The following is a 13,809-nucleotide window of genomic DNA, read 5'->3' as shown; positions in this document are numbered from 1 at the left end:
GGGAGACCTGAGCAGGTGTGGGAGGGCTGGAGAGAGGGAGACCTGAGCAGGTGTGGGAGGGCTGGAGGGAGGGAGACCTGAGCAGGTGTGGGAGGGCTGGAGGGAGGGAGACCTGAGCAGGTGTGGGAGGGCTGGAGGGAGGGAGACCTGAGCAGGTGTGGGAGGGCTGGCGGGAGGGAGACCTGAGCAGGTGTGGGAGGGCTGGAGGGAGGGAGACCTGAGCAGGTGTGGGAGGGCTGGAGGGAGGGAGACCTGAGCAGGTGTGGGAGGGCTGGAGGGAGGGAGACCTGAGCAGGTGTGGGAGGGCTGGCGGGAGGGAGACCTGAGCAGGTGTGGGAGGGCTGGAGGGAGGGAGACCTGAGCAGGTGTGGGAGGGCTGGAGGGAGGGAGACCTGAGCAGGTGTGGGAGGGTTGGAGACCTGAGCAGGTGTGGGAGGGCTGGAGACCTGAGCAGGTGTGGGAGGGCTGGAGGGAGGGAGACCTGAGCAGGTGTGGGAGGGCTGGAGGGCTGAAGACCTGAGCAGGTGTGGGAGGGCTGGAGGGAGGGAGACCTGAGCAGGTGTGGGAGGGCTGGAGGGAGGGAGACCTGAGCAGGTGTGGGAGGGTTGAAGACCTGAGCAGGTGTGGGAGGGCTGGAGGGAGGGAGACCTGAGCAGGTGTGGGAGGGTTGAAGACCTGAGCAGGTGTGGGAGGGCTGGAGGGAGGGAGACCTGAGCAGGTGTGGGAGGGCTGGAGGGAGGGAGACCTGAGCAGGTGTGGGAGGGTTGAAGACCTGAGCAGGTGTGGGAGGGCTGGAGGGAGGGAGACCTGACCACGTGGTGAGAGGTGGGAAGGGAAGGCAAAACAAAAAGAGAATGAGATTAAGACTACAGAATGAGGAAATCAGGATATATATATATATATATATATATATATATATATATATATATATATATATATATATATATATATATATATATATATATTTATTTATTTTTGGGGGGGATAATAAAGATGGAATGGTGAAGGTGGAGGAAAATATTTTGCAAATGTGGAATACCGAGTGAGTTAAGTTGTTGTTTTTTTGAGATATATACAAGAGTTGTTACATTCTTGTACAGCCACTAGTACGCGTAGCGTTTCGGGCAAGTCCTTAATCCTATGGTCCCTGGAATACGATCCCCTGCCGCGAAGAATCGTTTTTTCATCCAAGTACACATTTTACTGTTGCGTTAAACAGAGGCTACAGTTAAGGAATTGCGCCCAGTAAATCCTCCCCGGCCAGGATACGAACCCATGACATAGCGCTCGCGGAAAGCCAGGCGAGTGTCTTACCACTACACCACGGAGACTGTTAGCAGGTGGGCTGTCCCCCTTGCTTACACTGTGCGTTTGGTAGCTAAGCTAAGCTTGCTCCCTCTTGTCGGGAAGCTGTGAGCGTGTGTGAGGTTTACCTCATGCAACTTACATATAGGTGTCTATACATGAACACTAAGTGACAGTCACATATATACTTCCTCCTCTTGATGGTATTTACATTTGCATGAAGGGTTTGTCCTCTCGATGACTGCTCGACACATGTACACACTCGCAGGCTTGGCTCCATGTTTCATTGTGAAGGAAGGCGCTCGTGTCCATAGGTCACACACACACACACACACACACACACACACACACACACACACACACACACACACACACACATAAAGACCTGGGGGTTGATATCACGCCAGACCTGTCCCCTGAAGCTCATATCAAGAGGATAACATCAGCAGGATATGCCAGGTTGGCTAACATAAGAACGGTCTTTAGAAACTTGTGTAAGGAATCTTTCAGAACATTATATACCACATATGTCAGACCAATCCTGGAGTATGCAGCCCCAGCATGGAATCTATATCTAGTCAAGCATATGACTAAACTGGAAAAGGTTCAAAGGTTTGCCACCAGACTAGTACCCGAGCTGAGAGGTATGAGCTACGAGGAGAGACTGCGGAAATTGAACCTCACTTCGTTGGAAGACAGAAGAGTTAGGGGGGACATGATCACCACATTCAAGATTCTGAAGGGAATTGAAAGGGTAGATAAAGACAGGCTATTTAACACAAGGGGCACACGCACAAGGGGACACAGGTGGAAACTGAGTGCCCAAATGAGCCACAGAGATATTAGAAAGAACTTTTTTAGTGTCAGAGTGGTTGATAAATGGAATGCATTAGGAAGTGATGTGGTGGAGGCTGACTCCATACACAGTTTCAAGTGTAGATATAATAGAGCCCAATAGGCTCAGGAATCTGTACACCTGTTGATTGACGGTTGAGAGGCGGGACCAAAGAGCCAGAGTTCAACCCCTGCAAACACAACTAGGTGAGTACAACTAGGTGAGTACACAAACACACACACACAGTCGTGTGTAATCAGTTGTGTTGGATGGACGTGGGGTTGGGAGCTCCTGGGTCACTAGTGAAGTGGGAGGGATGATCAGGCTACTTCCGGAAATAGTGTATACAAGTGAATGAAAAACTTGGAATTTGACTCAAACCATAAGGAAGTGAAGAAAAAAAGTAGACATAGCGTAATTGAAAATAGGTGTTGAACGCATTGTGGCAGTGTGAAGTAGTGGAGCAGACCTCGCGCTGACTGATCTCACCAGTCTCAATCTGTGACCGACGTGACCTCACTCTGGCAACCCTTAGTACACCCCATGGGAAGACGCCTGGAGATTCACTCACCTATATTGTGTATAGCAGATTGGTAAGGTAATTGGAACGCCTGTGGGTAAGGTTGTTTATAGCAATGGCTAGATCAGGAAGGGCGTCTAGGTCCAGCAGTATTATAAATGAAGAAGACGATAGGTTTGTGGAGAAGCTGATAGGGAAATTTGTCGAGAGGAGAGATGTTTGGATAGAGGATTTAATCCAAGGGATTAAAAGTGAGATCTTTCAAAAAATTCAGGACGAGGTTAAGAGACAAAAACAAGAGCTTATGGACTATATTCAGGGAGAAATGAGAAAGAGCAGGGAAGCATGGGAAAGTGAAATAACTTGGCTTGAAACTGAATTTGGCAGGAATAACAGTATGGCAAGGGAAGGGGAGTAGTGGGAGATGGAGTAGCGAGTGTGGGAGGGATGAGGGGTATCCATGGGAGGGGCGACCAGCATGAGTGCACACCACTGAGAAGGCAAACAATTATCCTCCGTAGATTACTCTAATCCAGGGCATCATCGAGGCAGGAAAGGATGGACATGGAAGAATTTAAGTTACAGGAGATCTTGAGATGTATTAGAGCAGAGATGGCAGGTGGTGGAAAGCTGCCACCAGATTGGGCCTTACAACTGTAACAAAAATCGACCTGTCCTGGTGCAGTTCTCTAACGAAGGGCCAATGGATTACATACTGCAACACAAACATTTACTCAGAGGTAGCGAAAACTATTACAATGTGTATATTGACAGATACATGACAAAAGATGAACAGATAGCCCACAGGGCGAGCCGACCTGCAGCCCACAACTCTCCCTATTCGGGTATAGTTACCCCACTCCACCCTCGCTACCCACCCCACAACTCCTTTCCAAGTCACACTCTCCCCAAATCAGCCCTCCTATCCCTCGCCCCTGCTTATCTACCCAACAACTCCCCTGACCAGGGGAGCCGGTCGGCCGAGCGGACAGCACGCGGGGCTTGTGATCCTGTGGTCCTGGGTTCGATCCCAGGCGCCGGCGAGAAACAATGGGCAGAGTTTCTTTCACCCTATGCCCCTGTTACCTAGCAGTAAAATAGGTACCTGGATGTTAGTCAGCTATCACGGGCTGCTTCCTGGGGGTGGAGGCCTGGTCGAGGACCGGGCCGCGGGGACACTAAAAAGCCCCGAAATCATCTCAAGATAACCTCTCAAGATAACCTGACCCCTCGGACTCCATTGCATTCAATTTCATCTGCTTCTTCCCACCTTCCAATGACCATCCTCATCCCCTCAACCCCCAAAACCCGCCCAGCCTTCACCTCTCCTCTGCCCCCCTTCTTCCATATGACCCCCTTCCCTTGCAACCTCCCCCCTCCGACCTCTTCCTCCATTTCCCTCTTCCCCCCTTCTGCCCAAGTGCCCACACCTACCCCTAAGTCCCCGCTGACTAATACAACCTCTTTCCCACTCTCACTATCCATGCTCCATCCTCCCCTCTTTCCCCCATCCCCACTATCCTTCTCCCACTTTCCCAACCTCTCAACCTCTATCTGACTCTCAGCCTCACGCTACCTGTCAACCCCCCTATGCCTCTTAGACTCTCCCTAATTTTCAGAGCCAGTATACCCTTCATACTCCAGACTTACCTACCCAGGCCTTACTACCCCAAGACTTTCCTACCTACCTTCCAAGGCCCAGACCCCATTCGCCCCCCAGGCACCCCCACAGACCCCATTCACCCACAGACACCCTCCAGATCCCCCCAGACCCCATTCACCCCCAAGACATCCCCCAGATCCCCCCCAGACCCCCAGAGAAAGAGTGAACTCAGGTACCAGAGTTTCCAGGAAGAGTCTCAAGGTTTGGTACATCAATGCTGATGGGGTATCTAATAAAGCAGAATGGATAAAAGTTAGTGAGGCAGATCCTGGCATAGTTTGCAATAGTGGAAACTAAAATAAATGGCATGATATCGGATGGAATATTTCCAGAGGGGTTCCAGGCGATAAGAAAAGAAAGAACACAGAAAGGGAGGGGGAGTGGCACTCCTATTAAAGCGGAAATTAAAGTTTGAAGACCTGGAAATTCGGGGTACCAATGAGAACACAGGCTCCATACATGGAACTCTGACAGTAGATGGGAGGAAGATTGTGATCTTGGTAATCTACAATCCCCCACCAAACAGTAAAAGACCCAGGCAGGAGTATGATGACAACAACAAGGCATGCATAGATGACCTACCTAGAGGTTACCTTGAGGTGCTTCTGGGGCTTAGCGTCCCCACGGCCCGGCCGTCGACCAGGCCTCCTGGTTGCCGGACTGATCAACCAGGCCACCAACAACACCAACCCGGAATGACAACAACAAGGCATGCATAGATGAACTGCAGAAGACAGCAACACTAGCCCACAGAATGAGAGCGAAACTGCTGGTCATGGAGGACCTAAATCATGGATAAATTGGGAATCAAGGAATCCCCATTGCAGGGATGAAACGTGGGGAGCAAAGTTAAGATGTTACAGACAGGAATTTCCTGACACAACATTTGAAGGAAGACACAAGGGAAAGAGGAGGGGGATACACCGAGCCTATTAGACCTGATTTTCACCCAGATCGTAGAATACATCGAGAATTTGGAACATGAAATACCACTAGGAGCCAGTGACCATTGTGTCCTAGTCTTTGACTACATGATGGAACTCAAACTTGTGACCAAGGGACAAGAGGTCTGGGAAAGGAGAGTTGACTACAGGAAAGGGGGACTACAGGAGTATAAGGGATTATCTGGGAGAAGTGCAGCGGGAGGAAGAAATTACAAGAAAAACAGTCCAAGATATGATGGACTTAGTCAAACGTAAATGCCAGGTGGCCGGAGAGAGATTTATACCAACAGTAAAGGAAAAAAGTAAGAGGGAATATAATAACCCATGGTTTAATAGTGTCAGGAAGCAAAAATGAGAAGCAGGAGGGAGTGGAGGAAGTACAGAAGACAAAAGATAACAGGATCAGATGCAACAGAGCTAGGAACGATTATATTAACATAAGAAGAGCATCGGAAAGAAATTATGAGAACGATATTGCGATCAAAACGAAAAAGCAACCTAAATTACTACATAGCCAGATAAGAAGAAAAATAACGGTGAACGACCAAGTGACAAGACTAAGGAGAACAGAGGGGGCATATACAGAAAGTGACAAGGAAATCTGCGAGGCACTGAATGCCAGTTCCCATGGAGTGTTCACAGCTGAGTCTGAGCAACTCCCATTGTTAGAAGAGATTACCCTAGACGAATGACTATCAGATATAGAGGTGACATCAGAGAAGGAAATGAAACAGTTGACAACACTGGATGCAACTAAAGTGGTTGGACCAAAGTATCACCGAGGATATTAAAAGAGGCAGCGCAGGCCCACAGCGTGCCTCTGGCAAGGATCTTTAATGAGTCACTTATGTTGGGAATATTATCCAATTGCTGGAAGAGGGCAAATGTACCGATTTTCAAGAAAGGTGATATGGAGGAGGCACTTAACTATAGACTCATATCACTGACAAGCATTCCCTGTAAAATACTTGAAAGAATAATTAGGCTAAGACTGGTTGCACACATTGAGAACATTGGGTTTGTAAACAAACATTAACATGGGTTCTGGAAAGGGAAATGATGCCTAACAAACCTTTTGGAATTCTATGATAAAATAACGATGATAAGGCAGAACAGAGAAGGTTGGGCAGACTGCATATTTCTGGACTGCCAAAAAGCCTTTGATACAGTACCGCACATGAGACTGTTATTCAAACTTGAGAGGCAGGCGGGAGTGAGCGGAAAGGCCCTAGCATGGGTAAGGAACTACCTAACAGGAAGGAGCCAGAGAGTTACAGTAATCGACGAGAAGTCGGACTGGTGAACAGAAACGAGTGGAGTACCTCAAGGATTAGTCCTGGGACCAATTCTATTTCTAAAATACGTTAATGACATGTTTACAGGAGTAGAATCCTACGTGTCGATGTTCGCGGATGACGCAAAGTTGATGAGAGGAGTTGTGACAGATGAAGATTGTAGGATCCTCCAAGAGGACTTGAACAAGTTGCAGAGATGGTCAGAGAAATGGCTACTACTATTCCATAACTTTACACGAGCAAATGTAAAGTTATGGAAATGGGACTAGATGATAGGAGACCAAAGGGACAGTACACAATGAAGGGGAACTGCCTACCTGTGACGACGCGAGAAAGAGACCTGGGGGTGGACGTAACACCTAATCTAACTCCTGAGGCACATATAAATAGGATATCGACAGCAGCGTACTCTACACTGACAAAAGTTAAAACATCATTCAGAAACCTAAGTAAGGAGGCATTTAGGGCGCTTTACACTGCCTCCGAGAGGCCAGTCTTAGAGTATGCCGTTCCATCATGGAATTCCCACCTGAAGAAACACACAAGGAAACTGGAAAAGGTTCAGAAGTTTCAACGAGACTCGTCCCAGCATTATGAGGGATGGGGTATGAAGAGCGCCTGAAGGAACTGAGCCTCACGACACTAGAAAAAAGAAGGGAGAGGGGGGGGGGATATGATAGGAACGTATAAAATAAAATAATGGGGGATCGATAGAGTGGACATAGACGAAATTTTCACACGGAATAGTAACAGAACGAGGGGACATGGGTGGAAGCTGGAAACTCAGATGAGTCATAGGGATGTTAGGAAGTTTTCTTTAAGCGTGAGAGTGGTGGAAAAATGGAATGCATTTAAGGAGCAGGTTATGGAAGCAAATTCCATTCATAATTATAAAACTAGGTATGATAGGGAAATAGGACCGGAGTCATTGCTGTAAACAACCGATGGTTCGAAAGGCGGGATCCAAGAGTCAATGCTCGATCCTGCAGACAAATAGGTGAGTACAAATAGGTGAGTACGCAAACACAGTTATCACTATAATTGAGAGAGCAGCCTCTGCTGCCTGTAGAAATCGATCCTATCTGCTTCTCATGGGGGACATTAATCACTGAAGGACAGACTGGGAGGACATGGAACTGCATGGAGGTGTGGAAACATGGAAAGCTAACCTATTGAACGTAACGACAAGAAACCTTTTAAGCCAGCATGTCAGGGGACCAACGTGAATGAGAGGCAACGATGAACCAGCGAGATTCGACCTAGTCTTCACTCTGAGCAACTGCAACATAAGGAAAATGGAAGGAAGGAACCCGAAAACAAAAGGCTGGCATTCCGGAAGGGAATCTATGAGAAGACAAGAAAATTGCCCCAGTCCAAAAATAAAAACGGAAATGCAGACGAGAAACCCATGGTTTAATCAGAGGTGTAAGCTAGCAAAGCAAGTCAAAGAGCGTGGAGAAACTATAGAAATATTGTGACACTAGAGAGCAGAGAAAGATACCAGAATGCCACAAATGAATACGTTAGGGTGAGAAGGAAGGCAGAAAGACGTTACAAAAACGATATAGCGAGCAAGACAAAGACTCAACCTAAATTGCTGCACAGCCACATCAGGAGAAAAACAACTGTGAAGGAACAGGTAATGAAACTGAGGACAGGGGCAGACAGATTCATTACAAACGACAAGGAAATGTGAGAGAAACTCAATAAGAAATTCCAAGAGGTCTTCACATTAGAGTAAGGAGAAATTTCAGAGATAAGAAGGGAATATCTAACCAGACTTCACTAGAGGAGTTTCTGATTACCAGTGGGGAGGTGAGGAAGCATCTGCTAGAGTTGGATGTGACAAAGGCTATATGTCCGTATGGAATCTCACCATAGATACTAAAGGAAGGAGCAGAAGCACTGTGCCTGCTCCTCTCCATGGTGTATAACAAATCACTGGTAACAGGTGAACTGCCAAATAACTTGGAAGACGACTAAAGTAGTACCAATATACAGGAAAGGTGATAGACAGGAGGTATTGATCTGTAAGCCAGTGTCTCTAACTTGCATATCATGCATTATGCAAGATGACGGAGAAGACTGTGTGGATAAAGCTAGTGGAACATCTAGAGCGAAGGAACTTTGTGACACATCACCACCATGGGTCCAGGGATGGCAAATCATGTCTCACAGGATTAATTGAATTCTATGATCAGGCAACAAAAATCTGGCAAGAAAGAGAAGGTGGACAGATTGCATATTTTTGGATTGCCAGAAAGCCTTTGACACAGTACCACATAAGAGACTAGTGCACAAGATGGAGATGCAGGCAGGAGTGAAAGGGAAAGAACTCCATTAAATAAGGGAGTACTTATGCAATAAACGACAGCAAGTCACTGTGAGGGGTGAGGTCTCGAAGTGGCGAGGCGTCACCAGTGGAGTCCCGCAGGGATCAGTCCTTGGACCTATACTGTTTCTGATATATGTAAATGATCTCCCAGAGGGTATAGAATCATTCCTCTCATTGTTTGCTGATGATGTAAAAATTATGAGAGGATGAAGACAGGAAGATAGTATGAGGCTACAAGATAACCTAGAAAACTGAACGAATGCTCCAACAAATGGCTATTAAAGTTCAATCTAAGTAAGGGTAAGGTAATGAAACAAGGCAGAGGCAACAGGAGGACAGACATAGGATAATGAATGACAGATGAAGTTCTTAATGAAACGGACAGATAGAAAGGTCTAATAGTTATCACGCCAAACCTGTATCCTGAAGCCCATATCAAAAGAATAACGTCTGCGGCGTATGCGAGGCTGGCTAACATCAGAACTGCCTTCAGAAACCTGTGTATGGAATCTTTCAGAACCTTTTATACCACATATGTAAGACCAATCTTGGAGTATGCGGCCCCAGCATGGAGCCTGTACCTTAACTAGCACAAGACGAAGCTGAAAAATGTTCAGAGGTATGCCACTAGATTAGTCCCAGAACTAAGAGGCATGAGTTACGAAGAAAGGCTGCGTGAACTGCACCTCACGTCGCTGGAAGACAGGAGAGCTCGGAGAGACATGATCACTACCTACAAAATTCTAAGAGGAATCGACAGGGTAGATAAAAATAAACTGTTTAACACGGGTGGTATGCGAACAAGGGGACACTGGTGAAGCTGAGAACCCAAATTATCCACAGTGACGTAAGAAAGAACTTTTTTCAGTGTCAGATTAGTTAACAGATGGAATGCATTAGGCAGTGATGTGGTGGAGGCTGACTCCATATACAACTTAAAATGTAGATATGATAGAGACTAATAGGCTTAGGAACCTGTACACCAGTTGATTGACAGTTGAGAGGCGGGACCAAAGAGACAAAGCTCAACCATCTCAAGATAACCTCAAGATACCACTCACCCTGGGAGTGAACACACTGCTATAACACTCACCCTGGGAGTGAACACTGCTATACCACTCACCCTGGGAGTGAACACTGCTATACCATTCACCCTGGGAGTGAACACTGCTATACCACTCACCCTGGGAGTGAACACAGTGCTATACCACTCACCCTGGGAGTGAACACTGCTATACCACTCACCCTGGGAGTGAACACAGTGCTATACCACTCACCCTGGGAGTGAAAACAGTGCTGTACCACTCACCCAGGGAGTGAACACTGCTATACCACTCATCCTGGGAGTGAACACTGCTATACCACTCATCCTGGGAGTGAACACTGCTATACCACTCACCCTGGGAGTGAACACAGTGCTATACCCCACTCACCCTGGGAGTGAACACTGCTATACCACTCATCCTGGGAGTGAACACTGCTATACCACTCATCCTGGGAGTGAACACTGCTATACCACTCATCCTGGGAGTGAACACTGCTATACCACTCATCCTGGGAGTGAACACTGTTATACCACTCATCCTGGGAGTGAACACTGTTATACCACTCATCCTGGGAGTAAACACTGCTATACCACTCATCCTGGGAGTGAACACACTGCTATACCACTCATCCTGGGAGTGAACACTGCTATACCACTCATCCTGGGAGTGAACACAGTGCTATACCACTCACCCTGGGAGTGAACACACTGCTATACCACTCATCCTGGGAGTGAACACTGCTATGCCACTCATCCTGGGAGTGAACACACTGCTATGCCACTCATCCTGGGAGTGAACACTGCTATACCACTCATCCTGGGAGTGAACACACTGCTATACCACTCACCCTGGGAGTGAACACTGCTATACCACTCATCCTGGGAGTGAACACTGCTATACCACTCACCCTGGGAGTGAACACTGCTATACCACTCACCCTGGGAGTGAACACAGTGCTATACCACTCTCCCTGGGAGTGAACACACTGCTATACCACTCACCCTGGGAGTGAACACACTGCTATACCACTCACCCTGGGAGTGAACACACTGCTATACCACTCAGTATAGAGAGTAGGTGAGTACACTCATACACATACATACACACACACACACACACACCCACATACACACAAACACACACACAAACACAGACACACATGCGATAAAAAGAGGGGAACAGACCTTGAGATGACACAACAACTCCCTTGCTTGACAATGTGTCCTTCAATTGCAATAATTGGACAAATCCCAGCTGCGTCTGGACAGTCCTGTGTTCACTCCCAGGGTGAGTGGTATAGCAGTGTGTTCACTCCCAGGGTGAGTGGTATAGCACTGTGTTCACTCCCAGGGTGAGTGGTATAGCAGTGTGTTCACTCCCAGGGTGAGTGGTATAGCAGTGTGTTCACTCCCAGGGTGAGTGGTATAGCAGTGTGTTCACTCCCAGGGTGAGTGGTATAGCAGTGTGTTCACTCCCAGGGTGAGTGGTATAGCACTGTGTTCACTCCCAGGGTGAGTGGTATAGCACTGTGTTCACTCCCAGGGTGAGTGGTATAGCACTGTGTTCACTCCCAGGGTGAGTGGTATCCCTGCAAACACAAACCGAAACCGTCTCTATTTTCCGCTTGTTACAACTTGTAATAAAGTTGTTACATCTTGGCTTAACGTGTTTATGACGTATTAGAACGTTGTTACAACTTGCTATATTGGTTGTTATAACTGGTTAGGAAGGGTTAAAACTTGTTCGAACGTTGTACCAACGTCGTAGTTTCGATGTGTGTTTGGTGGGATAGCACTGTGTTCACTCCCAGGGTGAGTGGTATAGCAGTGTGTTCACTCCCAGGGTGAGTGGTATAGCAGTGTGTTCACTCCCAGGGTGAGTGGTATAGCAGTGTGTTCACTCCCAGGGTGAGTGGTATAGCACTGTGTTCACTCCCAGGGTGAGTGGTATAGCAGTGTGTTCACTCCCAGGGTGAGTGGTATAGCAGTGTGTTCACTCCCAGGGTGAGTGGTATAGCACTGTGTTCACTCCCAGGGTGAGTGGTATAGCACTGTGTTCACTCCCAGGGTGAGTGGTATAGCAGTGTGTTCACTCCCAGGGTGAGTGGTATAGCAGTGTGTTCACTCCCAGGGTGAGTGGTATAGCACTGTGTTCACTCCCAGGATGAGTGGTATAGCAGTGTTCACTCCCATTGTGAGTGGTATAGCACATGTGGGCGTGAACAGCTCTGCTTCAGAGTTGATAGCGTCGCTGGCATGGGTCAGAATTCTGGGCCGCGGACAATATATGGCCAAAATTGTAAGCGTCAACGACATTGGTCAAAATTTGCGAGCGAGCATATTAGAGGTTCCAATTTGCTCGTAACTTGTGAGGGGTGTTCGGGTGAGTCTACCGACTTGGATAATATTGGTCAGGATTTGTGGCCGGTCTTGGTCAGAATTTGTGGCCGGCCTTGGTCAGAATTTGTGGCCGGCCTTGGTCAGAATTTGTGGCCGGCCTTGGTCAGAACTAGTGGTCGTGGAGGATGGTGGGCGGTCGTGACAAGAATGGTGTGAGAGAAAGCCAGTCAACAGTCCCAGCCTCATTTGGAACTGTCTGGGACCAGAGTTTATGTTTGGAGCCCATCTCTTGGTGTTCCTGGGCTTTGGCTGGTGTTCCTGGGCTTTGGCTGGTGTTCCTGAGCTTTGGCTGGTGTTCCTGAGCTTCGGCTGGTGTTCCTGGGCTTTGGCTGGTGTTCCTGAGCTTTGGCTGGTGTTCCTGAGCTTTGGCTGGTGTTCCTGAGCTTTGGCTGGTGTTCCTGAGCTTTGGCTGGTGTTCCTGAGCTTTGGCTGGTGTTCCTGGGCTTTGGCTGGTGTTCCTGGGCTTTGGCTGGTGTTCCTGGGCTTTGGCTGGTGTTCCTGAGCTTTGGCTGGTGTTCCTGGGCTTTGGATGGTGTTCCTGGGCTTTGGCTGGTGTTCCTGAGCTTTGGCTGGTGTTCCTGGGCTTTGGATGGTGTTCCTGGGCTTTGGCTGGTGTTCCTGAGCTTTGGCTGGTGTTCCTGGGCTTTGGCTGGTGTTCCTGAGCTTTGGCTGGTGTTCCTGAGCTTTGGCTGGTGTTCCTAGGCTTTGGATGGTGTTCCTGGGCTTTGGCTGGTGTTCCTGAGCTTTGGCTGGTGTTCCTGAGCTTTGGCTGGTGTTCCTGGGCTTTGGCTGGTGTTCCTGGGCTTTGGCTGGTGTTCCTGAGCTTTGGCTGGTGTTCCTGAGGTTTTGACTGGTGTTCCTGGGCTTTGGCTGGTGTTCCTGGGCTTTGGCTGGTGTTCCTGGGCTTTGGCTGGTGTTCCTGGGCTTTGGCTGGTGTTCCTGGGCTTTGGCTGGTGTTCCTGAGCTTTGGCTGGTGTTCCTGGGCTTTGGCTGGTGTTCCTGAGCTTTGGCTGGTGTTCCTGGGCTTTGGCTGGTGTTCCTGAGGTTTCCCACTTCTCCCCTGCTCCTAATCATTCTCCAGTACCTTTTCGCTTTTCTCCTCTTCTCTCCAGCCACCTTTCTCCGCTCCTCTACTCACAAGCCCCCCCCCATTCCCCCACCACTCCCCCCCTCCCTGTTCTCTCCCCCCGGCCCCTCCCCCACCACCACCCCCCGACTAACCTCGTTCAGGTCTCCCCGCCTGTGTCTGCGTCTTTGAAGTTGTGACGGATGTTTCCCCCTTTGTCATGACGGAGACGAACACGAAGGTTGGTGTGTCTGTGTGTGTGTCTGTGTGTCTGGGTGTGTGTGTGTGTGTGTGTGTACTCACCTAGTTGTACCCACCTAGTTTGTGTGTACACGCACACACACACAGACTGTGTGTGTGTGTGTGTGTGTGTGTGTGTGTGTGTGTGTGTGTGTGTGTGT

General features: G+C 48.5%; 1 protein-coding gene across 1 annotated transcript; it reads right to left on the bottom strand.

Moving 5' to 3' along the window:
- Window positions 1-12,399: 12,399 nt before the first annotated feature.
- On the bottom strand, window positions 12,400-13,416 carry LOC123770911 (uncharacterized). The gene has a single exon (XM_045763088.1). It carries the CDS (start codon window positions 13,414-13,416, stop codon window positions 12,400-12,402), a length of 1,017 nt encoding a protein of 338 aa, XP_045619044.1.
- Window positions 13,417-13,809: the final 393 nt, after the last annotated feature.

Source organism: Procambarus clarkii, chromosome 56 (assembly GCF_040958095.1).
Source record: "Procambarus clarkii isolate CNS0578487 chromosome 56, FALCON_Pclarkii_2.0, whole genome shotgun sequence".
NCBI classification, from domain to species: Eukaryota; Metazoa; Arthropoda; class Malacostraca; order Decapoda; family Cambaridae; genus Procambarus; species Procambarus clarkii.
This window is presented reverse-complemented; position numbering and strand designations above follow the sequence as displayed.